Genomic DNA, 26608 nt, shown 5'->3' with positions numbered 1-26608 from the left:
AAAAAAGAAGAATCGATAGAGGCAAATGACAAGGTACTATTCTAAATTGGTCAATTTTGTGCAAAAATTAATTTACATGATGCATTTACATTTATAAATAAATGTATATTTTTTTAAAGATAAATAGTTTCATGTTGGACATATAGTATACATATTGGATAGGATTAAACACAATAAAAGACATGATATGTTACTTATTCATAATTTATGTCTGGACAAAAATAAAACTTGAATAAGTGTTATACTAATTGATCCTTGGAGGAGGATATCAAATAGGAAGTAAGTGAATGTTGGAAATATTTTAGTCAAGAGAGAGAGACGTAGATCCTACCGATGCGCCATTGTCAGTCACAAAATTAGAGCCAGTAATAGCTTTGGCCTTTTCACTGGCCAAAAATAATACTAGATCAGCAATCTCCTCAGGAACTGAAACTCTTTTTAGAGGCATAGCATCTCCTAACTGTTTCAGAATAGCTACTTCTTGTTCCTTTGTTGCACCCAAATTCACGAAAGCATCTGTGTGCACAGGTCCTGGATTGACGATATTTACACGAACACCACTTGATGCCAGCTCAAGTGCAACAGCTCTACTGAAATGATCCAGAGCTGCCTTCGATGTACAGTATGCAAACATTTCCTTCGTAATCACTCGGAATGCGACAACGCTTGATATGTTCACGATATTCCCTTTTGTCTTCACAAGGTGAGGAGCGGCAAGATAAGTTAAGTAAACCGCTGAGCGGAGGTTTGTAGTCATTACCTTGTCAAATGTTGCCATCGCGTCCTCGGCTTGAATAGAGCCAGAATTAGCTACTCCAGCATTGTTAACTAGAATATCAAGTTTTCCAAACACTCTCACAGTTTCATCAACAATTCTTTTATTATCTTCATCTTTAGTAACGTCAGCAACGAGCACTAATGGTTTGCCACATTTCTTAGCGACGTTGTTCAGTTTCTCCTGGTTTCTTCCTACTATGGCGACCTTAGCGCCTTCTTCTGCGAATTTAATGGCAATGGCCGCTCCAATACCAGAGCTGCTGCCAGTCACAATAACCACTTTGTCTTGAAAACTCATCGTGAAAATCCACTGAGCTGTACAGTTCAGTACTGATTTACTACTAAGTTAAATTTATGAAAACTGAATATGGATTTGGATATAAATAGACGTAAAATCTTATCGTCTAAATATTTATCAATATTTATCGTTTATCGAAATATAATACGTTGCTTTTTTATTGTTTTGAAATATGATCCAGCAAAATTGCTTAAATGTGAACTAACCTTAGATAAAAGATCCCGTAGCTACTTTCATTATTTTTGAAATAGAAGAAGTTTATATTGATGGATATAATGTTCACCTCTGTTACAGTTGACTACGTAACAGGGTTATGAAGGGCGACAAATATAAGTAGTGTATAGAGGATTTCCGTGGAAATCTAAATTTAAAAATCTTAAACAGAACGGGTCGAACTAGCGCGTTGAGGGCGCCACAAAATTCATACATACATATTTACCGAAGAACTTACTAACAAATCTACTTATACACTTCCAAAATGTATAAATTCACGAGTTTCAAAGAAAACGGTCTTGATGCTCGAAGGACAAACGTTCTTTTTATGTACAGAGGAACCCTAAATACATACATTGATTTCGGTATGAATCATTACTTAGTACCTACTCAATATTTTAAATGTTGCTGAAATATAAATCCCACCCAAAACAAAAATGTGAAAGACTGCCAAGTTCGATAATATGGGAATGCTTCGCCTATAAAAGAAGTGAGATCTGAATAAGTACCAAGTTCCATACACATACCTCAGTTAAAAATAGTTACTTTTTAATGATGTTACTTGGCAAGTTTTCACACACCTTGTTATAAACCTACTAAACGCATGAATCAAGTATTTAATTTTCTATTAAAACTTGCCAAGTAACATCATTAAAAAGTAACTATTTTTAACTGAGGTATGTGTATGGAGCTTGGTACTTATTCAGATCTCACTTCTTTCATAGGCGAAGCATTCCCATATTATCGAACTTGGCAGTCTTTCACATTTTTGTCTTGGGTGGGATTTCATTTATTTTTGTAAGGTTGTTTATTTTATTTTTTTCTTATGATGAAGTTAGTTAAAGAAATGTCTCATTTATACTATCTTTCAGATTTTTTAATATGTACTATGTTTCTTACAAAGAAATGAACTAGATTAACTAAATGGACTAAATTTACCAACTGACTGACGTGACATGTTATCATATATTATGTTCGTGGATCAAAGTTACACATTCGTTATTTTCGAAAGTGATTCACACTTGGCCGTTTTCAGATTTTTACTTACTTTGACTAAATACAAACCTTTGTAACGAATTTCAGATCGGTACGACCATTCGAAGATATATTATATAAATATAGATAAATTTAGTTCGTTTTAGTTCCTTAGGGGTATAAATTTACACCGGGTATAAAACACCTTCATTATTTTGAAACCGACTCACACTTGGCCATTTTCAGATTTTTCCCTTTACCTTGACATAAAGACCTACCTCCATGCCAAATTTCAAGTCAATACGACCATTGGAAGTGGTCTAGGTTTTTGATGAGTGAGTCAGTCAGTCAGTCAGTGAGTGTATAGTAAAAATAGCGATTTTCTGACGTCAATATCTCAAGACCTACAATAGGTATATTAATGAAATTTTGTATTTTAGATAAGTGACGGGGTCTCAACAGATACTAGAAATTTGATATGCGTAAATAAAATAAATTTTGAGTTACAGAAGGGTCGAATTTGGCCCGAAATGGTTCGTGTAATATAACCCACGGCCGGTGTGTCGCTTTTTTTCTCGAACTTGGCGGACACACTGCCCCGTGTGTCTAGATAAGAAATCCGTGGCTAGCAATCTAGTATGATTTGGCAAAATTACGGGGCATGTTACAACCTGTTCGAAAATATGCCGTTGTTCAAGGAAAAAGTACATGATGACAGACAAATTTTGCTACGCAATAAGCAATTAATATATTTGCTTTACATAAAAAAGTCATATTCTGAAAGTGAATTAAGTAAACCATAAAAAATGTAGATACAAAAGTGTACGACGGAATGACGGTTTTGTATTAGGAGGCAGAGATAAACCGAGGAAAAGATGGATTGATTGCCTGACAGAGAATTCAAAATGACTAAGGACCACTCTTGCGCATGGCATTAGGAACCAGGAATTAGGTCGGCCCTGATATTTATTTTCACCGCTAGTCATGGACATCCTGGTAAGAAAGTAATAACATATCACTAATTTTCATTTTAATTAGTCGTTAATCTGACTCGCAGACTTGAACATGGGAGGCAGGTGCTACTACTTGGCGCTTGGTGAGAAAGGCTATATTTTGTACGGGTACGGGAAACTGAAACAGAAGTTTCCACGGAATGTGGCCGAAATCGCGGGAAACCGCTAGTAATAAATATGGGATTAAGATTTTTATTTGCACACATACATACTTTTTTATTTGTATACATATTTAGTTTTAGCTATGTGGAATACGTTCTTCCACGTGCAACAGATGATAGTCTAACTGATCAAAAATCGTATTAAAGTATTTATCTTCAATGCGAATACGTTGCCGGCGCCCGTACAGGTAACTATGAAACCAATCAATGGCCGTTGGAGATATGTTAAGAGAGCGAAGAATACCAAGCAAAATGTCAAAATCAACGGTATTAAAGGCATTGCTGAAGTCCAGCAGCGCCAGTACCGTTAACTTCCCATCTTCCATGCCCAGCCTGATGTCATCCGTAATATTGACCAAGGCTGTTACTGTACTGTGACCAGGACGAAAACCGGATTGGAAAGGATTAAGAAGTCTATTCTTGGAAAGGAATGAACTTAACTGGTTGTGAATAAGACGCTCCAGGACTTTGGATAGGAATGGTAATATAGATATAGGGCGATACTCGGAAAAGGATGTGGGATTGGATTTTTTTGGTAAGGGGGTAATTTGGGCCTCTTTCCAAGCATCAGGAAAGACACCACTAAATATGGAATAGTTAAGGATGTGACAGATGACGGGAAGGATTTCGTCCAGGATAGGGAGGATCATTTTACGGCTGACACAGTCACTTCCAACAGCATCGGAAGTGATGGATGCAATGCTCTTCTTAACATCACAAGCAGCAAATTGATTAAAGACAAAAGGTGGATGGTCAGGGGTTGGAAGACAAGACAGATAGTTTAAAGTGTTAGATTTGGTTGTCCTATTAAAGTTGGACGAAGATGAGAAATGTTGATTCAATGAATTTATATTTACATCTTGAGAAATTTTATCAGTACGTGATTTTCCAATCCCCATTGACCGTAGAAATCTCCAGACCTTAGCTGGATCCTCGTTTTCAACTGACGTATGAAAATGTTGGCGTTGTGCAATTCTACACACCTTGTTGCAGCGATTTCGTGCTTCTACAAATTTCTCCCAATTTGCCGAAGTAGAACGAGCTTTGCACCTCGACTTAGCTGACACCTTCCTCGCCATTATCTGCTTTATTTCTCTCGTGAGCCATGGTGATGGCAGGTGTCTTACTTTAACAGCGCGAATGGGAGCGTGAATGTCGTAGAGAGCTACTAGACGTGAAGTAAATATTTCCACTTTTTCGTCGACTGACTCGGAATTCTCAACAGACGTCCAGTCCATGTTAGTTGCGTCCGCACGAAGGTTTTCAAGATCCATGCCATTAAAATTGCGCTGCAGAAGAATTCTTGCCTTTGCTTTGGGAGGACGAATTTTATAAGAAATATAGATAAGATCATGGTAAGAAAATGCATCAGCCGAACACTGACCATGCTTAGCGACGTGATCAAAAGAAGATACAAAAATTAAATCAAGAAGAGAGGGGGTAGAATGAGGGAAATGGTGTGTTGCATTAAGAGGAAGTATTGATAGATTGCTAGAATTAATGATAGAATTAAGGGATGCAGATCGAGAATCATTTTTAAGAAGACAGGTGTTGAAATCACCCATGATAATAACATGACTGTAAGAAAGTACAAAATTTTCTAAAATGTGTTCTAAAGAGGAAAAGAAGTTAATGCGTAGTGAGGGACAGTAATAGACTCCTAGTAGAACTTTAGTGTGGCACATAGTTAGTTCCAGAAAAAGATGCTCCCCAGCGTTGGGAGGAGGTGGCTGCGCTGACATATCTACGATTTTAAAAGAAATGTATGAGCGAAGATATATGGCAACACCACCACCGGCCCCACCTGCGCGGTCATTTCTCACCAGCTGGAAACCTGGGAGAGAATAAGCCGCTGTCGGGAGACAAGGCTTGAGCCACGACTCGGAGACAAGAATTGCATGAACATTCTTACAGTCAAAACTTGCCAGCATATCAGGGAAATGTGCCGGAATGCTCTGAGCGTTTATGTGTACGGCATTAAAATTCCTAGGAACATCAGAAAACTGTGCAGTTAGCGTGTCTGAAAGTGAAGGTAAGCTTGCAAAACTGTCATCGATACTACTGGCTGAAAAGAACGTGTCCGATTCGCTGCTATTGTCATGAGAAGACATAAAATGTAAAAAATAAATAAAAACTGTATTAAATAGAAATATATATAAATAAAATTAAAAAAACTACTAAAAGGGGACAGATAAATAGTCCACCTGCCGGCCGTGCTAGATAGATATTATATATTCATACAATCGCAAATAACTATGTTTTTCTAAAACTTAAAACTAACTAAAAAACTAGGAACAACACTATTTTATTTTAATAATAAATCCTTAGTCCGGGCATTAAGTCACCGAGAATAACAGCAGTAAATACAATTGACAGGTTTTACTTATATGTCAGTGACTGGAACGAGAATACCTGTCGCCTGAGTGTGACAGCAGCTGTTTGCTGTCAATCTGACAAGACTAGAATACTACCACTACCCACTTGTTTATTTACAATTTACATTTGTAGAAGGAAAGAAAATGACTAGGTGGGTGTGCCAATTGTGGAAAAATATAAAAAATAAAAGTAATACTACCCGGACTCGATACATTAGTGACGAACAATTCACTTTTTGTATGCAGCAGCACGTTTGGGCCTACTTGTGATGACGGGCTTCCGTGGAGCGTAGACGGTCGCAGGCTCCTTCGGGGACTCCGTGGCATTTTGCGGCAATAATGCACTTAACTCTGCAGCAGTTGTAATACGATGCCGCGACCCATCGGGTGCAAGAACATAAACGCACCCGTCTCTCGTCCAGCACTTAGTCACCCCGAGGCTCTTTCGTGCAGCCATGAACAGGTCATGCCTCGACTTGGTCAGGAACTCCGAGATGGTGATACCGGCACCTTTTAATTGGGTTTTGTTGAACCAAATGTTGTCACGGACAGCAACATCCCTAAGTTTGAATAATATAGGCCGTGATCTTGAGGCAGTAGATGACCGTCCCATCCGGTGACTCCTCTTGATGTCAGCTAGTGTGAAGTCAGTCATCTTCAAGCGGTCCTTGACAACATCCACCACCACCTGTGCTGCATCTTCATCCTTCGCCTCGGGGACACCATGAAGCAACAAGATGCCTCTCCGACCACGCATCTCCATGGAGTCAATGCTTCTTGCAAGCAATTCCACCTGTTGCTGCAAGCTAGTGACAGCCTGAGTTATGAAGACTCTGAAGGCTTGAAATTCTGCAGTCAAGTTTGGGTGGGATGGTTCTGCTGGTGCCTTCTGCAACTGTGCTTCAAACTCTGCCATCCTCTTATTAAAGCTATCCATGAGACCAGTGAGAGTGTTGGTGATGGAATCCATTATCTTGTGGTGTATTATGTAGTCAGTTAAGTGTAGGAATAAATCTTGCGATGTAAATAGTGATACTGAAGAAATGGAAAAGAGAAAACACTTGCCAGCAGGTAGCTCTGTCTAAGCTGTAGTTCTGAACATTAATTTTCACTTTATCTTCAGTAATTATATTTTATTACAATTTTATTTATGGAGCAACTTTATTTGGCTGTTTACTTAGCAACTACCCTCAGTATATATGCTGATCCAAGAAAAAATATATTACAGTATTGTCTTATTAGTGGTACAATAATTAATTCAACATGAGTTTTAAAGGCAAAGTGGTTATTGTGACCGGCAGCAGCTCTGGTATTGGAGCAGCCATTGCCATTAAATTCGCAGAAGAAGGCGCTAAGGTCACTTTAGTAGGAAGAAACCAGGAGAAACTGAACAACATCGCTAAAAAATGTGGCAAACCATTGGTGCTCGTTGCTGACGTCACTAAAGATGATGACGCCAAAAGAATCGTTGATGAAACTAAACTAAATAACGCTGGTTTCGGTGGATTTGAAGGGATTCAATCTAAGCAACCGATGGTACTTTTTGATGATACTTTTTGACAAGATAATGTCTACGCACCTTATTTCAGTGGTTTACTTAACTCATCTAGCTACTCCACACCTTATCAAGACAAAGGGGAACATCTCAAGCATTGCTGCAATTCGGATTTTGTCTAAGGAAGCTTTCGCATACAGCACAGCAAAAGCTGGTCTGGATCATTTCACTAGAGCTGTTGCGCTTGAACTGGCATCAAGTGGTGTTCGCGTTAATGTCATTAATCCAGGAATCGTTTTGACTGATATTGTTGAAAACATGGGACGAACAAAAGAAGAACAAGAGGCTTTGTTCAAACAGCTAGGAGATTCAACGCCTCTTAAAAGGGTTTCGGTTCCTGAAGAAATTGCTGATCTTGTGTTATTTTTGGCGAGTGAAAAATCTGTAGCAATTACTGGCTCTAAATTTGTGAGTGACAATGGCATGTTATTATCAGGTGGAGGAGATTCCTTCAAGAATGAATGAATAAAATAGAAATTCTTTCAAAGTCCAAGTTACTCATCATTATTAAAGTTAGTGTACACGTTTTCAATATGACCTACGTGTGACCTAGTGTCTACTCTTACCATAACTTTTTATAATAAACGATAATTAAAAAATGTATCTACTTATTGATTAACCTTTTAATAATTTACTATCCGTTCCGTACTAGATTATATTACATTGGTCTAGTAATATACGGTAGGTAGGCGTGAACATTTAAAGTCAAATCAAAACCAATCTGTAGTAGATCTTGGTTGTTTGTTTTTTTTTTTTATTTAATAGTCGGATTCCTCATCCCCCAGATTCCCTCTAAGGCGCGCTACTTTCTTAGGTGATTTTCTATTATGGCATTCATTTATCCACCAGTCATTTTGTTCTCCATGCGTCAGCCTTACCTCGGATGGCTCACTTAAAAAAGTTAAGCTTTTTCCCAACTATGTTGGGGTCAGCTTCCAGTCTAACCGGATTCAGCTGAGTACCAGTGCTTTACAAGGAGCGACTGCCTATCTGACCTCCTCAACCCAGTTACCCGGACAACCCGATACCCCTTGGTTAGACTGGTGTCGACTTCTGACTTACTACCGTAACGACTGCCAAGGATGTTCAATGACAGCCGGGACCTACAGTTTAACTTGCCATCCGAAACACAGTCCTTGGTGCCCAAGATATACTCATAAAGTACATACAAACTTAGAATAATTGCATTCGTACTTGCCTGACCTCAAATCGAACCCACGCACACATACTTGAGAGGTGGCTCTTTACCCAATAGGCCACCACGACTTAATAGTGAAAAAAATTCAACCCGGTACCTTTGGGAGTCCTTTACAAGCAAACAATAAATATTTCCTTTTTTATATTAGGTACTGTAGATTTTAAACATAAATTGTTACTTCCCTGACTCAAAAAGTTATTTATGCGAGACAGAGATGCGACTACTTGGCTACTAGGACTTATTACCGTTACTGGCGTCGAATGAGATTGGTATGAAAATCTACAACTATATACCTGTCTTGCAGTGGAAAACCCACAAGCGATAGATAATAATTAGTTATATAACAACAGCTGATAAAATCAAGCAAACGGAAGGATGACTTTTAATTTGTTCCTTTGTTAGAGATATGTATTAAAAGGTTCTTTTCATCACTATGGGAATATTTTTTCCAACCAGACCCATTTTTGATAACCTAGACTGATATTATTTATTTGATTGTTTTCCCTAAATGCTCCCAAACTATTGAACTAATTAAGTTGTGATAAATATTTCACTGTTAGCATGCAATACTATCGCTTGATGAGAAAGGTTATATTTTGTTAGGGCACGGAGAATTTTCACTGTATTCACCCACATCCCGCCGAAGGGTGCAATTAATAAATAAGGAATCAAGATTTCCACACGTTCTTTCAAGTACAACAGACGATAGCCTAACTAATCAAAAATAGGTATGGATAAAAGGAGGTACGGAATCCTTCGTGTGTGGCTGGTTTGCAAATGAATGACGTTTTTGCATTATCTTAATTATTATTTTTGTCATCCCCGATCAATATTATGAAGATAAGATTGTCTGTGTAAGCCTATTTATATGCTGATCCAAGAAAAAATATATTACAGTATTGTCTTATTAGTGGTACAAGAATAGGGTTTAAGGTAATTCAACATGAGTTTTAAAGGCAAAGTGGTTATTGTGACTGGCTGCAGCTCTGGTATTGGAGCAGCCATTGCCATTAAATTCGCAGAAGAAGGCGCTAAGGTCACTTTAGTAGGAAGAAACCAAGAGAAACTGAACAACGTCGCTAAGAAATGTGGCAAACCATTAGTGCTCGTTGCTGACGTCACGAAAGACGAAGACGCCAAAAGAATCGTTGATGAGACGGTCAAAGTTTATGGCAAAATTGATGTATTGGTAAATAACGCTGGTGTCGGTGGATTTGAAGGAATTCAATCTAAGCAATCGATGGTACGCGTTGCAACTTGCTATATATGTATCTAGCAAAAAATAATTTTATTCATAAGATCTTAATAATGGGAAAGAACATAATATAGTGCATAAGCAATTTTATTGCGCAGACACGAGTGTGCTCTCTATTCCTTTACTCTCATAGTTGATGGGACGACAATCCGACACATCAGGTGCAGGACAATCATAAACGTGCTCTCAAATGCACGGGTGATTGATTCACCAACTTCCAGGCTCCGGGCTGCCTTGTGAAAGTTTCTAAACCCCACAAAGCTATTTCAGTCCGATTGACCCGCGCACAGCAGTCACAATATACGAAATCATGACCAACGAGGCACTTAAATAGAAACTTATTTATCAAACAGCAACTAAATATGATGTACGATAATATAAATATTGATGCTTTAATTGTGACTATTCAATTGAGTACAAATAAATTATGAATTAACAGCCTTACTTACAAAAATCAAGTAATCATCTTCTAAGCATTGTTTTAACTAATTACTACTTAAGCCTTAAGTAGTGATTAATATTTTTTATATCTATAAACGTTGCTTAAGTAATGAACAGATAATGACATAAAAAACATACTAATTTCTCAGCACTACCTGAATGTTGGTAGCTTAAAAAAATATTTGTCATCAAAACGTTGTGTAATGGCAACAATTACATCCGTAAAATATAAAATTAAAAAGAAATCGACCGCAAAACAATAAAAAATAATAATTTCTTCCCACTTCATCGAAGAAATTACTAATTGCAAAAAAAACAAAATGGCGCGCACATGCATATAAGTATCAAATTAAAAAGAAGTACCTATTAAGGTTCATTTATTTGAAAACTCAGTTTAAAAATGAAACGAGGTTAACAATCTATGTAAAAACAATAATAAAAATTACTTAATTAATTGTATAATTATTTTAAGCAGTATTTGTTTGAAAAGTCTTATCAAGATTGTCACAAATGGAGTATTTGCACACAATGTTATGCTAAATTCATATCACTTTGCCGCTCTAGAGGATAAAAACGGCTTTTGCGCTCAGATATCAAAGGGTAAAACTACTCTTTCCGGTGGTGGGATGAAAACATATTTTATACATAGCCACGGTGGCTGTTCTCATATTTATCCAGATATATCTTATTGAGTTTAGATAAATACAATCATAAATTCATAGATAAGATTATGAGTCTGAGTACCTACACAATATAATGAACAACTTATCACTGTTTTTAGAGATCCTTGTCCACATTGTGTCCACCAATCGTCAATGAACGAAATAAACTGTCTTACTTTGGTACATAATAATACGAGAATATGTAATATTAACTGCATATCGATGTATATCGTAAAAGAGTGAGTGAAGTTACGGAATCCTCTGGGCACAAAAACGATTCTGTAGTAACATATTTATTGTTATCTTAAAAATACTCTTGACATTGTGTGACTTTTGTTGTAAGTGACTGTCTATCTAGATAGCAAATAATGCTATATATAATCCTGCACAAGAATGACAATATAACATTACTGACTCAGTAACTAAATTATCAACATGAGTTTTCAAAACAAGGTTGTTATTGTGACTGGCAGCAGCTCTGGTATTGGAGCAGCCATCGCCATCAAATTCGCAGAAGAAGGCGCTAAGGTCGCTATAGTAGGAAGAAACCAGGAGAAACTGAACAATGTCGCTAAGAAATGTGGCAAACCTTTAGTACTCGTAGCTGACGTTACTAAAGAAGAAGACATTAAAAGAATTATTGATGAGACTTTGAGAGTATTTGGCAAACTCGATATTCTAGTGAACAATGCTGGCATCGCAAATCCAGCCCGTATTCAATCTGAAGACGCAATGGCAGTATTTGACAAGGTAATGACTACAAACCTCCGCTCAGCGGTTTACTTAACTCATCTTGCTGCTCCTCACCTTGTGAAGACAAAAGGGAATATTGTGAACATATCAAGCGTTGCTGCCTGCCGAATATTTTCGAAGGACATGTTTGCATACAGTGCAGCGAAGGCGGGTCTGGATCACTTTACTAGAGCTGTGGCACTTGAGCTAGCATCAAGCGGTGTTCGCGTAAATACCATCAATCCAGGACCTGTTGTGACTGACTTAATGGAAAACATTGGAAAAACGAAGGAACAGCGAGCAGCTTTTTTCAAAGAATTTGAGAATACAATGCCTCTCAAAAGGGTCTCAATCCCAGAAGAAATTGGTGATCTAGTGTTATTTTTGGCGAGTGACAAAGCTAGAGCGATTACTGGTTCTAATTTTGTGTGTGACAATGGTGCTATGCTATCAGCTGTACTTCTGGAAATGTTAGAGCCTAAGCAAGCGTAAATAATTTTTCACAGAATTACTATGACTTAAGAACGACTGCACGAAATCGGGCTTTGTTTTTATAATAAATAAATTATATTTCCGTTGATCGAGTGTTTTTGTTTTTTTTTTTGTTCGTTTTCCCAATATATTTGGGGTCGGATGCTAGCCTAACTGCAGGCAGCTGGGAACCAGTGTTCTGCCTATCAGACCTCCACAACGCAGTTATCCAGGCAACCTCCTTGGTAGGACTTTATGTCTGTCTTTTTGCCTTCTCACTACCCTTAACGACGTTTTAGTTTTAGTCTTTAAAAAAATCTTCTTCTAATCATCATCATCTCCACTGGTTCATCTACCTCTATTCATTTTGCCTTAAAAATGAAAATAATAATATTTGTTACCAGCAAAACTGAGACTAACTCTTCCCTGAGACTGAAGGGTTCATGTTAGCCATCCAGGACCAAGTTATCGAAACACGCAACTATCAGAAGCATATCATGCGAGCCGCCATCCCGACTGATATCTGTAGAAAATGCAGCAGTGCCTCTGAAAATATCCAGCACATTACCGGAGCATGCAAAGCAATAGTGCAGACCGACTATAAACACAGACACGATCAGATTGCTAACATCATACATCAAAAACTTGCAATAAAATACAAATTAATTCCCCCACCATCAGTACCCTACTATAAATACAATCCCCAAATAGTTCTTGAAAACAACACCCATAAATTATACTTCGATCGCGCCATCCTCACTGATAGGACAGTACATTATAACAGACCGGACATCACCTTGCTAGATAAAATTAACAAAACCGCTCAAATCATAGATATTGCTGTACCGAACACACATAACCTGCAACACACCATTTCAGAAAAACTATCAAAATACACCGACCTTAAAATTGAAATGTGCCGTATGTGGCGATTGGGCAGTGTCTCAATTATTCCCATAGTGCTTTCAACGACTGGTGTAATTCCAAAGCAACTGCATCAGTCGCTGAAAACACTGGACTTAGCACCGACCACCTATCGAACCCTCCAGAAGGCTGCCATCTTGAACACTTGCCGAATCGTTATAAAATGTTTACAAAATGACAGTGAAACCCAGACAACTATATCAATCCCAACAGACACACAACAAAGACTTCAAAACACACCTAACAATCCAGCACATCTCCCTTCATCATTCACATAGGTTAGTACTTGGCTTCGGCCCGTGCTAATCTAAAAACCCGGTAGTTTATACCGAGATACAAAAATGTATACCCAAAAATAATAATAATAATCAATTTTAATTCAGATAAAAACAATCCATTATTGTTAGTTAAGACATGCACAGCTTATAATCTAGTATTAGTACATACACACATACATTTAGGCAACACATTAATTAAAATTTTATATAATCATGTCATAACAAATACACAAAATACAATTCATTAAAACGTACACAACTCAACACTACTTCTGGGCACGGTTTGTAGACAACACTTGCGTCTTTGTCCAGTGTTTTAATATGAGGCCATCAGTCCGATCTGCCACAGTCCTCAAGAGACTGTTAGCGCTGCCCCGCACCCGACACATCAGGGATGCGATTCTCTTTCGGATGATAGCGTGAAAGTCATCAATACGCGCCTCCGCAAACATCCCTGATGCACTGCAGTGTCGCGGCAATCTCAATAGTGCCCTGTATGCGTTATTGAATTGGATTCGTAAGGCGCTGTAGGCCCTCTGCGTATAGTCGACCCATAGGCTGCAAGTGTAGAGAGATGTGCAGTACGCTCTGAACAGAGTATTCTTGACATCCCTTGAGCACTTTGCAAACCTACGGATCAACATATTGCTCCTGACTGACAGCGCCCTACGTTCCCTTTCAATGTCATTATTATCAGTCTGCGTAGCAGTGACCCAGTGCCGCAGATATTTAAAAGAAGTGACCCACTCTAAAGCAGTCCCTACAAGTGTAATAGGTGGTACATCACAGCTTTTAGTGCCTGCCTTGAACAGCAGACACTCGCTCTTCTTTGCATTATATCTAAGTCCATGGGCCTCCGCATAACGCTCACACACCGACAATAGCGTTTTGAGGGCGCTGATCGATGGAGCCAGCAGCACCAGCCAGCCAGCAGTACAAGAGGTAGTACAATTCACGACAAAACGTTAATGGCAATCATGTTCACGCCGCTCTAGATTTGTACTCGACTGTTACCTGAATACGGTGACCTGGATCCACGTAGATTTTAAATCGACTGGAAATGATGGCTTGCTTTAGTTCTACAAATATATGTACTTTGTAGGTGTTGATTGAGTTTATATTTGTGTTATTATTTGGCTGTACATAAATATCTAAACAGCCGATTTTATAATACTTATTTACAGTAGACATTATGATCTTTAAATAAATTAATCATAAGGTTTAGTAAGAAATGTGGCAAACCATTAGTGCTCGTTGCTGACGTCACTAAAGATGAAGAGGCCAAAAGAATCGTTGATGAGACTGTCAAAGTTTATAGCAAAATTGATGTATTAGTAAATAACGCTGGTGTCGGTGGATTTGAAGGGATTCAATCTAAGCAACCGATGGTACTTTTTGACAAGATTATGTCTACGAACCTTCGTTCAGTGGTTTACTTAAGTCATCTAGCTACTCCACACCTTATCAAGACAAAGGGGAATATTGTGAACATCTCAAGCATTGCCGCAATTCGAATTTTGTCTAAGGAGGCTTTCGCATACAGCACAGCAAAAGCTGGTCTGGATCATTTCACTAGAGCTGTTGCGCTTGAACTGGCATCAAGCGGTGTTCGCGTTAATGTCATTAATCCAGGACCAGTCCTGACTGATATTGTTCAAAACATGGGACGAACAAAAGAAGAACAAGAGGTTTTTTTCAAACAGCTAGGAGATTCAACGCCTCTTAAAAGGGTTTCGGTTCCTGAAGAAATTGCTGATCTTGTGTTATTTTTGGCGAGTGAAAAATCTGTAGCAATAACTGGCTCTAATTTTGTGAGTGACAATGGCATGTCATCATCAGGCGGAGGAGATTCTTTAAAGAATGAATGAATAAAGCAGAAATTCTTTCAATTTTCAATTAAAGTCAGTCTACACGTTTTCAAACCAAACAATGTTTGTATTAATATTTTATGTTTGCACTCGGCTGGGTCATGTTGTGTGTTCTCTCTTAACATTATTTTTATAATAAACGATAATTAAAAAATGCATTTACTTATTGATTAACCTCATAATAATTTACTATCCGTTGCTTTGTAGACTATGGCTGAGACGTTCTATGGCTAAGGTGATGATGATGAATAGACTATATTATGTAGGTCTGGTAATGTACGGTAGGCGTAATCAGTTAAAGTCAAATCAAAACCAATCTAACAAAGAATGGTCTTGGTTGATTGTTTTTTTTATGGTCTGGTTCCTCATCCCCCGAACACCCTAATTTTCGCGCGATACTTAGGTGATTTTGTGTTATGGCATCTCCGCTAGACATATTGTTCTCCATGCGTCAGCCTTACCTTGTATAGCTCATACACAAAAAAAAACTTCTCTCTGGTCCTCGTACTATCATTATGCTATGCAGGCGAAAGCAGTTATATTTAAACGATTATTATTAGAGGTACAGGTATTTTACTTTCAAGATATGGTCAGTGTCATCTTCAATCTTTTGATTGAAGGTAAACCTTGCAACTTGCTACTTGCTATCATCATCTAGCAAAAATGTATTTTGTTCATAAGTACTTAATAATTGAATAAAATACATTTTTAGGAAGGTTAAGGACGACATAAGCAATTGCGCAGACACTGCTCTCTATTCCTACACTCTCATAGTTGATGAGACGACAATCCTACACGACCAAAGAGAGATCAGGTGCAGGACTATGATTAACGTGCTCTCCGATGCACGGGTGTATCAATCACCAACTTCCAGGTTCCGGGCTGCCTTGTGAAAGTTTCTGAACCCCGCAAATCGGACCGAAATACGGTCCGATTGACCCGCGCACAGCAGTCACAATATGCGACATCAAGACCAACGAGGCACTTAAATAGATACTTACTATCAAACAGCAACTAAAGATGATATATGATAATATAAATATTGATGCTTTAATTGTGACTATTCAATTGAGTTTAAGTACAAATAAATTATGAATTAGATCATCATAGATTAGATTTTTGCTTACACACAATAATGCGCTACTTACGATAACCATTTCACGGTTTTAGAGATCCTTGTCCACATTGCGCCGCCACTCGTCAACAAGACTTGAATTGCCCTTTTTTCAAGAACCCTTTCCCAACTATGTTGGGATCGGCTTCCAGTTTAACCGGATGCAACTAAGTGGCAGTGTTTTACAAGGAACGACTGCCTATCTGACCTCCTCAACCCAGTTTCCCGAGCAATTTAAGACAGGTTATCAGATTTTCGGGCTTCTGACTACAAGTAGCTACTGCCAAGTATGTTTTAAGAAACACAGTCACTGGTGTCCAAGATGTACTTAGAAAGGAAATACAAACTTGGAAATGTTGCATTGGTACTTGCTTGACTTGGAATGGAACTCACGCGCTCATACTTGAGAGGTAGTTCTTTAACCACTAGACCACCACGACTTTCTTTTCAAGTAGAATTGAATCATGTGATGTAATACAATATGAAATAAGTATTGTCTATCTTTGATACATAGAAATGAAAAGATAAAACGACATGGTAACAGAATGTGTGATATTACGGAATCCTCGGCACAAAAACGATTCTGTAGTAGCTGGCATATTTAATGCTATCTTAAAACAATTAAATCATAGAGATATAACTTGCCTAACTTTCATGACTCTGACTTTTGGGCTAAGTGATTGTCATTTAAGATAACAATCAATGCTATTTAATCCCGTATAAGAATGGCAATATAACAGTACTGGATTAGTAACTGGTGAATTATCAACATGAGTTTCCAAGACAAAGTGGTTATTGTGACTGGCAGCAGCTCTGGTATTGGAGCAGCCATCGCTGTCCAATTCGCAGAAGAAGGCGCTAAGGTCGCTATAGTGGGAAGAAAACAGGAAAAACTGAACAATGTCGCTAAGAAATGTGGAAAACCATTAGTGCTCGTTGCTGACGTTTCTAAAGATGAAGACGCTAAAAGAATTGTGGACGAGACTTTGAGAGCATTTGGCAAAATCGATATTCTAGTAAATAATGCTGGCATCGGAGATCCGGCCAGTATTCAATCTGAACACGCAATGGCAGTATTTGACAAGGTAATGACTACAAACCTCCGCTCAGCGGTTTACTTAACTCATCTTGCTGCTCCTCACCTTGTGAAGACAAAAGGGAATATCGTGAATATATCAAGCGTTGCTGCCTTCAAAGCAATTTCAAAGGACGCGTTTGCATACTGTGCATCGAAGGCGGCTCTGGATCACTTTACTAGAGCTGCGGCACTTGAGCTAGCATCAAGCGGTGTTCGCGTAAATACCATCAATCCAGGACCTGTTCTGACTGATGTATTCGAAAACATGGGAGCAACAAGGGAACAGCAAGCAGCTTTTTTCAAAGGAGTGGGACAAACGATGCCTCTCAAAAGGGTCTCGATTCCAGAAGAAATTGGTGATCTAGTGCTATTTTTGGCGAGTGAGAAGGCTAGAGCGATTACTGGTTCTAATTTTGTGAGTGACAATGGTGCCATGCTAGGATCTGCGGGGGTGGAAACCTTAGAGCTTAACAAGGCTAACTAATTTTTCACAGAATCACTATGACTTTAGAACGACTTCACGAAATCGGGCTTTGTTTTTATGATAAATAAATTATATTTCCGTTGATCGAGTGTTTTTGGTTTTTTTTTTCGTTCGTTTTCCCAATAAATTTGGGGTCGGATGCCAGTCTAACTGCAGGCAGTTGAGAACCAGTGTTTTACATGGAGCGGCTCCCTATCTGATCTCGATAACGCAGTTATCCAGGCAACCTCCTTGGTAGGACTTTATGTCAGACTTTTTGCTTTCTGACTGCCCTTAACGACTTTTTAGTTTTAGTCTTTAAAAAAATATATAACAAATGGTCCAGTTCTAAACACCATCCCCACTGGTTCATCTACCTCTATTAATTTTGCCTTAAAAATGAAAAGAGGTGGTACAATTCACGACAAAACGTTAATGGTAATCATGTTCACGGCGCTCTAGGTTAGGACTCGACTGTACCTGAACACAGTGACCTGGATCCACGTAGATTTTAAATCGACTGGAAATGATAGCTTGCTTTAGTTCTACAAATATACTTTGTAGGTGTTGATTGAGTTTATATTATTATTTCGCTCTCAGTGTCATATTTTGTATTCAAGAAGTATGTCTGTTTTATTAATGAGAACAGAAAATCGATCTCTTACAATATTATATTCGAAAATAATAATGAATAGAGTTAATAAAAAAGTCGAGGCAATCTGTCCATAATAATATAATGAGCTCTTTGGAAAAGAAATGGTAGGTATGTATTATGTAGGTATCTGGGCTTAAAAGCAATCACTATTTTACATTACATTGTGTTAAAAGAATGCACTCTAATAAGTTTATAGAATCAGTCACAAAATATCAAATAAGTACTTAAAGTCTAAATAAGTTTTTATGTAGTACAGTTAGAAGTTATAGCTCATTTTGATTGAGTGTTAAAGTTTCTTGAACATAGAGTTAAGTATAAGAAAAAATAGCAAAAGCCGAGAAAACATGTAGAATTTTTATACATAAAAAAAAGAATTCTTTATATTTTATGTATGTGAAACAACAACAATTAGCTACACAAGCTATTTATTATCGTCGTTTAATTACAAATCACTATACTATAGAAATCAGAGAAATGTAACCGAGTCTGTTTTCTAAACTTCTGCAAACTAACGAACAAACAATGAAAGCTTGCCATTTAATAACAATTCGAGCACGATCTGGTTTTGTGCTCGACTGTACCTGAGTGTTCTCTGACCTGAATGCACGCAGATTTCTAATCGACTGGAAGCGATGGCTTCGAGTTGTCAGATAAAAATATTAGGAAAAAAATGCTAAGGATTATTAAATGCATACTTACTTTGAAAAAAAAATTTTTCGTGTCTTCAAAATTAACGATTGACGGCCCTTCAAAATATTATATAGTTCTCTTTTGCTTAGGTACTACACTTTTTGACATCACCTGTAGGACGGATTGTGTAAAAAACAATACCTACCTATAGCTGAAAATAATGTTATTATAGTTCGGCCATTCAGAGAATGCGTTCCTGACACGTCGCGATTGAACTGACGACGTAACTTTGCAATGGCGTTGCAGTTACGATAAAAATATTTTTGCTGGTTGTTTACCGTTTTAATAATTGAGGAGCATTAAAACAACATTATTATATCAATAATCAATGAATGTTATAATTTTGTGCCAAACTGAGTGTCAAATAACTTGGTAAACAATATTTTTCTAAATCTATACTGCGCTATTACAAGGTTATGTCAGCGGTTTATATTTTGTAGTGCTGTGCTAAAAATAACAGGCAAGTATCGTAATCTGTTCTTATACAGTTATAATATAAAATAATACGTTTTGATTTTCTTTTTAAGAATTGGAAAATAATGGACTATAAGACTTAATTATAACTTTTATGAAATATAAAAATAAAACTATGACCAAACCGCATTTTTATACTTAGATTAAAAATGGTAACCCCAAATGGCGTTATGGGCCGCCATTTTGTGACGCTAAAACAGTCGTCCGTTGTCGTTTCGTGCGCATAGACCACGTTTTTCAAGTGTTTTCGATCTGTTTTTATTTGATTACCCGGCTTTTGTTAGACCGAGATATCAGGATTGATTCTGTTATTGATAATAATATAATTATACATGTAGGCGAAGATGATGATGAAGACACCACCTCCTCAAGCAAATCGGAGTCTGATTAATATTCTGTTCGCACATTCAATTCAATGTACTTGTAACAAAGAATAAATAAAACAATTTTATTATATGAATATTACCTTTTTTTGGTTTCCACTTAAATAACTAAAATATAAAACAAATGATTCCGCCAATTTAAAACGAAAATAATCTTAAAATAATGCGGCGGTTCATTTTGAAGGAACGGTAACGAACTCAGTGTTATGTTGTGCCCATCACTAGTCGTGACTAACTGATAGGTGTCAGGAACGCATTCTCTGAACGGCCGAAGTATAGTGAGATGACATCAAACAGAGAATTATGGAAAAAGAAGACATGTTGCGCCGACCCTAAACAAAAGTCTAATACTTTTATCATGCCTATATTAAACAAACTACCACTACTATCAAGCCTTAATTTTTGTTAATATATGAGCTGTCAAATGAAGGAAAACTGTAATGAAACTCAAGTGATAGAACCATTTATAACTATTATCTACATAAATACCTAAACAGCAAATAATTTAATAGTAATTTCAGTAGACATTATGATAGAAAGAAAGAAAGAAAGAAAGAAAATACATTTAATTACGTAATTGAGGACGCATACATAAGTACCTACATAAACAATCAATATAATAAATAAAACAAAAAAGGGCTAAAATAGAAAGAAAACAAACATGAGGGGGTAGTATGCGTCACAACCACGCAATACGGCCCTCGCTCAGCATGATGCTGCGACCCCGTGCGAGACAAAGTCCCAGCGCTGATTTTCAGCGACAGCCGAAACTAACGTTATGGCGTCCAACGGGTGATTATGCGAATATGTGTTAAATAAATTGTGTTTAAATATATATTAAATAAATAGTGTTTCTTTGAAGAATATAATAGAATATAATTAGTTTACTCCATATGATCAAAATACATGTGGTCGCGCCATTAATTATCTATGCCTGTAAACCATAGAGGTCAGTGCTGTAACTTAAACATCTGTCAAAAACTATTTCAGCTACTGAAAATAAAAATGTATTTTTAATGGCGACCGACGCTTTCGTACTTTATTATAAGAGGGTAATATGCTTTACAAAATATTGTATAGTGTGTATGTATCATACGAGATAAGTATCTTGAGCAACGAGTGACTAAGTTTTATCTTATCCCAGTTTGGGATCGTGCGAGGTGTTATAAAATATGCTTTGTCATGACGGTGGGTGAGTAGAAGTTACACGTGGATTGCGAATAGTACGTAGTAAGCAGCATTCAACTTTAATTAAAAAACAACATTTTAGTTAAATTAGGGAATATAAAAAGTAAGGAATAATAATGATTTAATTAAATTTAGAATTAACATTAAAATCGTAATGAATTGATATCACAGGTACATAAAAATATATGAGGACATAACAAAGAACACAGATGAAGGATATTTGGAGCAATATGAGCCGACACAGCCCCTCCTCCAAGATTGCTCAACGATCAGGAGCCACGCTTCTGCTACAAGTGTGCCTCCAATGCATCCCACGCCTCAGGAAATCCCTACACCAGCGCATGTACGCCATGACCCCGTAGGTAAGTGACAATACAAACAGTTACCATGCGTATCAGCCAGTTTGTTCCCTTAATAAATGTTTTTTAAGTAGGTATTTGAATGGTAACTTTGATTTCAGGCGTCGCAATGGTGGAGGGATATCATTCCAACAGCGTGTGGCTGCAAATTAATCATAAGCTATAGGTTTAATTACTTAAAGGATCGAAACCTTTGACATTTTATACCCTAATGACCTTAGCACTTGACTTTTGCTTGATTACCTAATTACGTACTTAGAAGACCTAAAAGCATACTTATTGGATAAAGTGAAACTCATTTTAAATGCCTCAAAATACTTTAAAGTGTAATTTAATTATAATTTTAGAAGCCTCTTTTAAAGTTAAAGGTTAGGCAAACCCAGGTGTCACTTTCAGTCTCTTTTGATATAAAATACATAATTTCATATCTAAAGATTTTGGTATTATATTTTATTTAGGGATGTGTCAAAATTCAAGTTTATTCTTGCTTAAGGTACATATACATATAATATTTGTTGGCATTTGGTATAGTATAGATAGGTAATTAATATCAATTATGATTTAGCTCATCATAGATTAGATATACATATTTTATGTACCTACACAAAATAATGCACTACTTACGATAACCATTCCACAGTTTTAGAGATCCTTGTCCACATATGTATGTCCGCCACTCGTCAACAAGACTTGAATCATCATCCTCTCAACAGCATTTTCCCAACTATGTTGGGGTCGGCTTCCAGTCTCACCGGATGCAACTGAGTTCCAGTGTTTTACAAGGAGCGACTGCCTATCTGAGGTCCTCAACCCGGGAAACCCAATACTCTTTACTAAGACTAGTCTCTGACTTTCTGACATCTGACTACCCGTAGTTAGGTACTGCCGAGGATGTTAGGGTTAGTTATAGTTAATACACGATAAATGGGCTCAAGGCCCTCGCACTACCACCATTCAAGCTGTGCAGGCAAATAAAATTCTTCTGATATAGATAAATCTTACAAAATAATTCCGTTCTAGCGGATTTTTCATCACCATTTGATTGAGATCAGCCAGCTGCGACACAAATTATAGTAAACAAGCATTAACGCAGACACAAGTGCAAGCTCTATTCCTTTACTCTCAAAGCCTGATGGGATAGAAATCCGACATCATCGGAAAGAGATCAGGCGCAGGACCGACATTTACGTGCTCGATGAACGAACGTATCAATCACCAACTACCATACCATACCGACAAGACCAACGAGGCAGTTAAATGTTATGATTTAATACAAATTATAAAACAACGGTTAAATAATACGATCTATGTAGTATTGAAGCTTCAGTTGTGACAATTCAAGTATCTTATTGAGTTTAGACAAAAACAAATCATAAATTCATAGATTAGATAAGAGTACCTACACAAAATAATGAACTACTTACGATAACCATTTCACTGTTAGAGATCCTTGCTCACATTGTGTCCACTAATCGTCAACTAGACTTGAATCATGTGAAACAAAACAAAAAGGAAAAATCTGTCTCACTTTGGTACATACTTACATGAGAATATATAATATTAACTTCATATTGATGTATATCGTAAAAGAGTGAGTAAACTTACGGAATCCTCTGGGCACAAAACCGATTCTGTACTAACATACTTATCTAATATTATCTTAGAAATACTCATGTCATAGATATAACATGCCTAACATTCATGACTGTGACTTTTGTTGTCAGTGATTGTCTATCTAGATAACAAATAATGCTATATAATCCTGCACAAGAATCACAATATAACAGTACTGACTCAGTAACTAAATTATCAACATGAGTTTTCAAAACAAGGTTGTTATTGTGACTGGCAGCAGCTCTGGTATTGGAGCAGCCATTGCTGTTCAATTCGCAGAAGAAGGTGCTAAGGTCACTTTAGTAGGAAGAAACCAGGAGAAACTGAACAACGTCGCTAAGAAATGTGGCAAACCATTAGTACTCGCAGCTGACGTTACTAAAGAAGAAGACGTTAAAAGAATTATTGATGAGACTTTGAGAGTATTTGGCAAAATCGATATTTTAGTGAACAATGCTGGCATCGCAAATCCAGCCGGTATTCAATCTGAAGACGCAATGGCTGTATTTGACAAGGTAATGACTACAAACCTCCGCTCAGTGGTTTACTTAACTCATCTTGCTGCTCCTCACCTTGTGAAGACAAAAGGGAATATCGTGAACATATCAAGCGTTGCTGCCTTCAAAGCGTTTTCGAAGGACATGTTTGCATACTGCGCAGCGAAGGCGGGTCTGGATCACTTTACTAGAGCTGTGGCACTTGAGCTGGCATCAAGCGGTGTACGCGTAAATACCGTCAACCCAGGACCTGTTGCGACTGATATAATCGAAAACTTGGGCGCAACGAAGGAACAGCAAGCAGCTATGTACGAACAAATGGGGCAAACGATGCCTCTCAAAAGGATTTCGATTCCTGAAGAAATTGGTGATATAGTGTTATTTTTGGCGAGTGACAAAGCTAGAGCGATTACTGGTTCTAGTTATGTGAGTGACAACGGTGCTTTGCTAGGATCTATACCGTTTGAAAAGTTAGATCCTAGTTCTAACTAGCAAGGCTGAATATTTTTTTACAAAATAACGATGACTTTAGAACGAACGGCTGCATCAAATTGGGCTTTATTTTTATAATAAATAAATTAAGTTTCCGTTAATTGAGTGTTTTTCGTTTTCTTCTTCCTCGAGTTATTATTCACCCATGAAGTCGTCCACGTGAGCCATTTAAACAGGATATTTTTTAAGCAGTGCGAAAAGAAAATGTGTGATTCAGATTCAGTAAGAGTATATACTATTATCTGCATTTATAGTATGTTTAAAAATATTAAAATATTTTTTTTTATCCGGGATCCATGTAGTCGCTGCACGTGCGGTCGGCTCCTGGGAAGATTGGTTGTCAGACTTTCTAGCTTCTGACTATTTGTAACGACTGACAAAGATGTTCTAATTGCAGCCTGGATTCGCCAGTTTATCGTGCCTTCCTAAACACGGAAGAACTTGTCATGAAAAGATGGTCATCCACAACCGATTTGCCAAGCTTTGTTTAATCTCATGAACGATCGGTCCGGCTTTGACTTATTCACAAGTACATGATTGACCTGAATACCCGATTAGAGAAACAAAACATTAGTAGACATTACGGAGAGCGATTCAAATTTTTACCTAGACAGGTATTAAAAACATGTATAATTACGGTAACATCTAGTAAAAAATGATCATTAAACGGAATACAGTCGCGTACACAAGTGCTCACAACCTGGCAACGCTATAATATTGCATAACTTTTATGCGTTGCAAATAAAAGTCGTCACAACTTTGATGCGTTGTTTGCAGCCACAGTTGAGATTGCTCTTCACGACTGCACCTATTATTTTGTTAGCTGTGTAACATGGTAACAGTCACTGTACAAGTCGTATTTTTTTTTATAGGAAGTAATTTTTTTCTGGAGACTGACCACCAGTTTTACATAGAGGAATTGTGTTGCCCGAAGTACTGGGTTGCGGAGGTCAGATAGGCAGACGCTCCTTATAGAACACTGATTCTCAGCTGCATTTCTTTAGACTGGAAGCCGACCTCAACTAAGTTGGGAAAAGACTAGGCAGAAGATTTTTTTCTGGAGTTTAGAATATAAAGTTTAACTTAAAGAATTTAACAAAAATATTTCTGCTTAATTTAAGTAGGTATACCAATTCTAATTTTAGCCCACAACCCTTTGTGGCCAATTCAATGGTTTGACCTTCAGTAGGCTCTTGGGAACCCTTGGCAACAAAAATTGGGTCTCGTGAGCCCCAAGATGGGAATTTCAGTCGGGTAATTTTAAAGGCAAGGAAAATAGGATCATTTGGGAACAATTAATTTAGAGCCCATGTGTATAAGGATAGGAGTATAGAGTTAATTTACTTTGTTTGGGTCATTTATTCGCTTGTGAGTATTTTTCGTTGGCATTTGTTTTAGACTTTGATGTAAAAAGTATATCCATATGAGGATAATTTCACTTTTTAAATTACCATAATGAAGCCGAGATTGTTATTTTTAATCGATTTTCTATTTACCTAAGAGATAATTGATCAGAATAATGCAACAATTACGCTCGTTTTTAATAATTCAAAGAATCCTATTTCCTGATAATGTTTCTAGAAAATATCAAATGTATCATAAATATCTCATTCAACTCTACCAATTTGCCACATTAATACGCAATAAAAAAATTACTCAAGCAAATTCCTTTCCATATTGGCATTAGGCTAAAGGCCAGAATGAAATCTCCTTACGATAATGTGCCCATAAACCAATATATGGCTTCTACCCCCATAAAGGGTTGAAACAGAACATTAATTTGATACAAATGTCCTATTATCGGATAGTGTACTATCTAAGATATTACTTACTGTTATGGTTAAGACGTTGGTTACGAAATTAATGATTATTGCACATTATATTTGGGGGATTGGTCACATGTTGCCCGTTGTTAGTAAATTGTAACATAATTTTTGGTACTGTGATACACTTGGTAATGTTACAGAAGGAAATCGACAAAAAATGCAAATCATGATGAATTTATTTGCCCTATTTCACCACTTTTTGTAAGTAGTTATCGCGGAAGAGGTGACAGATATTTATCCCTTTTCCTATAACTACTTACGAACTTTACATGTCGTGTATGTATATAATGTATTTGTAACTTTGTCGTATTTGCGAGATACTTAACTACTACCTACATGCTATCATAATTCTTCTGTCTTTAGCCCAACGTCTATTATAGATCTGGTTTTCTTCCATACTTCTCTTCAAGACGTCATCTCACAAGTAACATTATTTTCAGCCATTTCGTCTTGTCTTCCTGCCCATCCACCAAAAAATATAACTAAAACATAAGTCCAACACTGACTCATCAAGGTATTAATTAAGGTAATACCTAAACCTATACCAAAATTATTTCGCACCACGTATAACTAGGTATA

General features: G+C 37.2%; 6 protein-coding genes and 1 pseudogene across 6 annotated transcripts; 5 read left to right on the top strand and 2 right to left on the bottom strand.

Annotated features, from left to right (window-relative positions):
- Positions 1-189: 189 nt before the first annotated feature.
- Positions 190-1153, bottom strand: LOC124637510 (17-beta-hydroxysteroid dehydrogenase 14-like). Its single transcript, XM_047174025.1, has one exon. The coding sequence runs from the start codon at positions 1073-1075 to the stop codon at positions 302-304; it is 774 nt and encodes a 257-aa protein (XP_047029981.1). The 5' UTR covers positions 1076-1153; the 3' UTR covers positions 190-301.
- A 4736-nt stretch (positions 1154-5889) lies between these two features.
- Positions 5890-6923, bottom strand: LOC124637513. The gene has a single exon (XM_047174027.1). It carries the CDS (start codon positions 6780-6782, stop codon positions 6042-6044), a length of 741 nt encoding a protein of 246 aa, XP_047029983.1. The 5' UTR covers positions 6783-6923; the 3' UTR covers positions 5890-6041.
- A 105-nt stretch (positions 6924-7028) lies between these two features.
- On the top strand, positions 7029-7854 carry LOC124637512 (annotated as a pseudogene).
- Positions 7855-11314: 3460 nt separating this feature from the next.
- Positions 11315-12240, top strand: LOC124637788 (17-beta-hydroxysteroid dehydrogenase 14-like). Its single transcript, XM_047174441.1, has one exon. It carries the CDS (start codon positions 11359-11361, stop codon positions 12145-12147), a length of 789 nt encoding a protein of 262 aa, XP_047030397.1. The 5' UTR covers positions 11315-11358; the 3' UTR covers positions 12148-12240.
- A 1992-nt stretch (positions 12241-14232) lies between these two features.
- Positions 14233-15354, top strand: LOC124637523 (uncharacterized oxidoreductase YxbG-like). Its single transcript, XM_047174039.1, has 2 exons — positions 14233-14270; positions 14548-15354. The coding sequence occupies exons 1-2, from the start codon at positions 14233-14235 to the stop codon at positions 15194-15196; spliced, it is 687 nt and encodes a 228-aa protein (XP_047029995.1). The 3' UTR covers positions 15197-15354.
- A 1685-nt stretch (positions 15355-17039) lies between these two features.
- Positions 17040-17961, top strand: LOC124637461 (17-beta-hydroxysteroid dehydrogenase 14-like). The gene has a single exon (XM_047173960.1). It carries the CDS (start codon positions 17081-17083, stop codon positions 17870-17872), a length of 792 nt encoding a protein of 263 aa, XP_047029916.1. The 5' UTR covers positions 17040-17080; the 3' UTR covers positions 17873-17961.
- A 5400-nt stretch (positions 17962-23361) lies between these two features.
- Positions 23362-24304, top strand: LOC124637775 (17-beta-hydroxysteroid dehydrogenase 14-like). Its single transcript, XM_047174419.1, has one exon. It carries the CDS (start codon positions 23415-23417, stop codon positions 24201-24203), a length of 789 nt encoding a protein of 262 aa, XP_047030375.1. The 5' UTR covers positions 23362-23414; the 3' UTR covers positions 24204-24304.
- The last annotated feature ends 2304 nt before the right edge of the window (positions 24305-26608 follow it).

The sequence above is a fragment of the Helicoverpa zea genome, chromosome 16, assembly GCF_022581195.2.
Source record: "Helicoverpa zea isolate HzStark_Cry1AcR chromosome 16, ilHelZeax1.1, whole genome shotgun sequence".
Taxonomy (NCBI): Eukaryota; Metazoa; Arthropoda; class Insecta; order Lepidoptera; family Noctuidae; genus Helicoverpa; species Helicoverpa zea.
This window is presented reverse-complemented; position numbering and strand designations above follow the sequence as displayed.

Coding starts and splice junctions, on each gene's coding strand:
- LOC124637461 (XM_047173960.1), top strand. CDS start 17,081: ATGAGTTTCCAAGACAAAGTGGTTATTGTGACTGGCAGCAGCTCTGGT.
- LOC124637523 (XM_047174039.1), top strand. CDS start 14,233: ATGGAGCCAGCAGCACCAGCCAGCCAGCAGTACAAGAG. Junction 14,271..14,547: donor GCCAGCCAGCAGTACAAGAG/GTAGTACAATTC, acceptor ATTAATCATAAG/GTTTAGTAAGAAATGTGGCA.
- LOC124637513 (XM_047174027.1), bottom strand. CDS start 6,782: ATGGATTCCATCACCAACACTCTCACTGGTCTCATGGATAGCTTTAAT.
- LOC124637510 (XM_047174025.1), bottom strand. CDS start 1,075: ATGAGTTTTCAAGACAAAGTGGTTATTGTGACTGGCAGCAGCTCTGGT.
- LOC124637788 (XM_047174441.1), top strand. CDS start 11,359: ATGAGTTTTCAAAACAAGGTTGTTATTGTGACTGGCAGCAGCTCTGGT.
- LOC124637775 (XM_047174419.1), top strand. CDS start 23,415: ATGAGTTTTCAAAACAAGGTTGTTATTGTGACTGGCAGCAGCTCTGGT.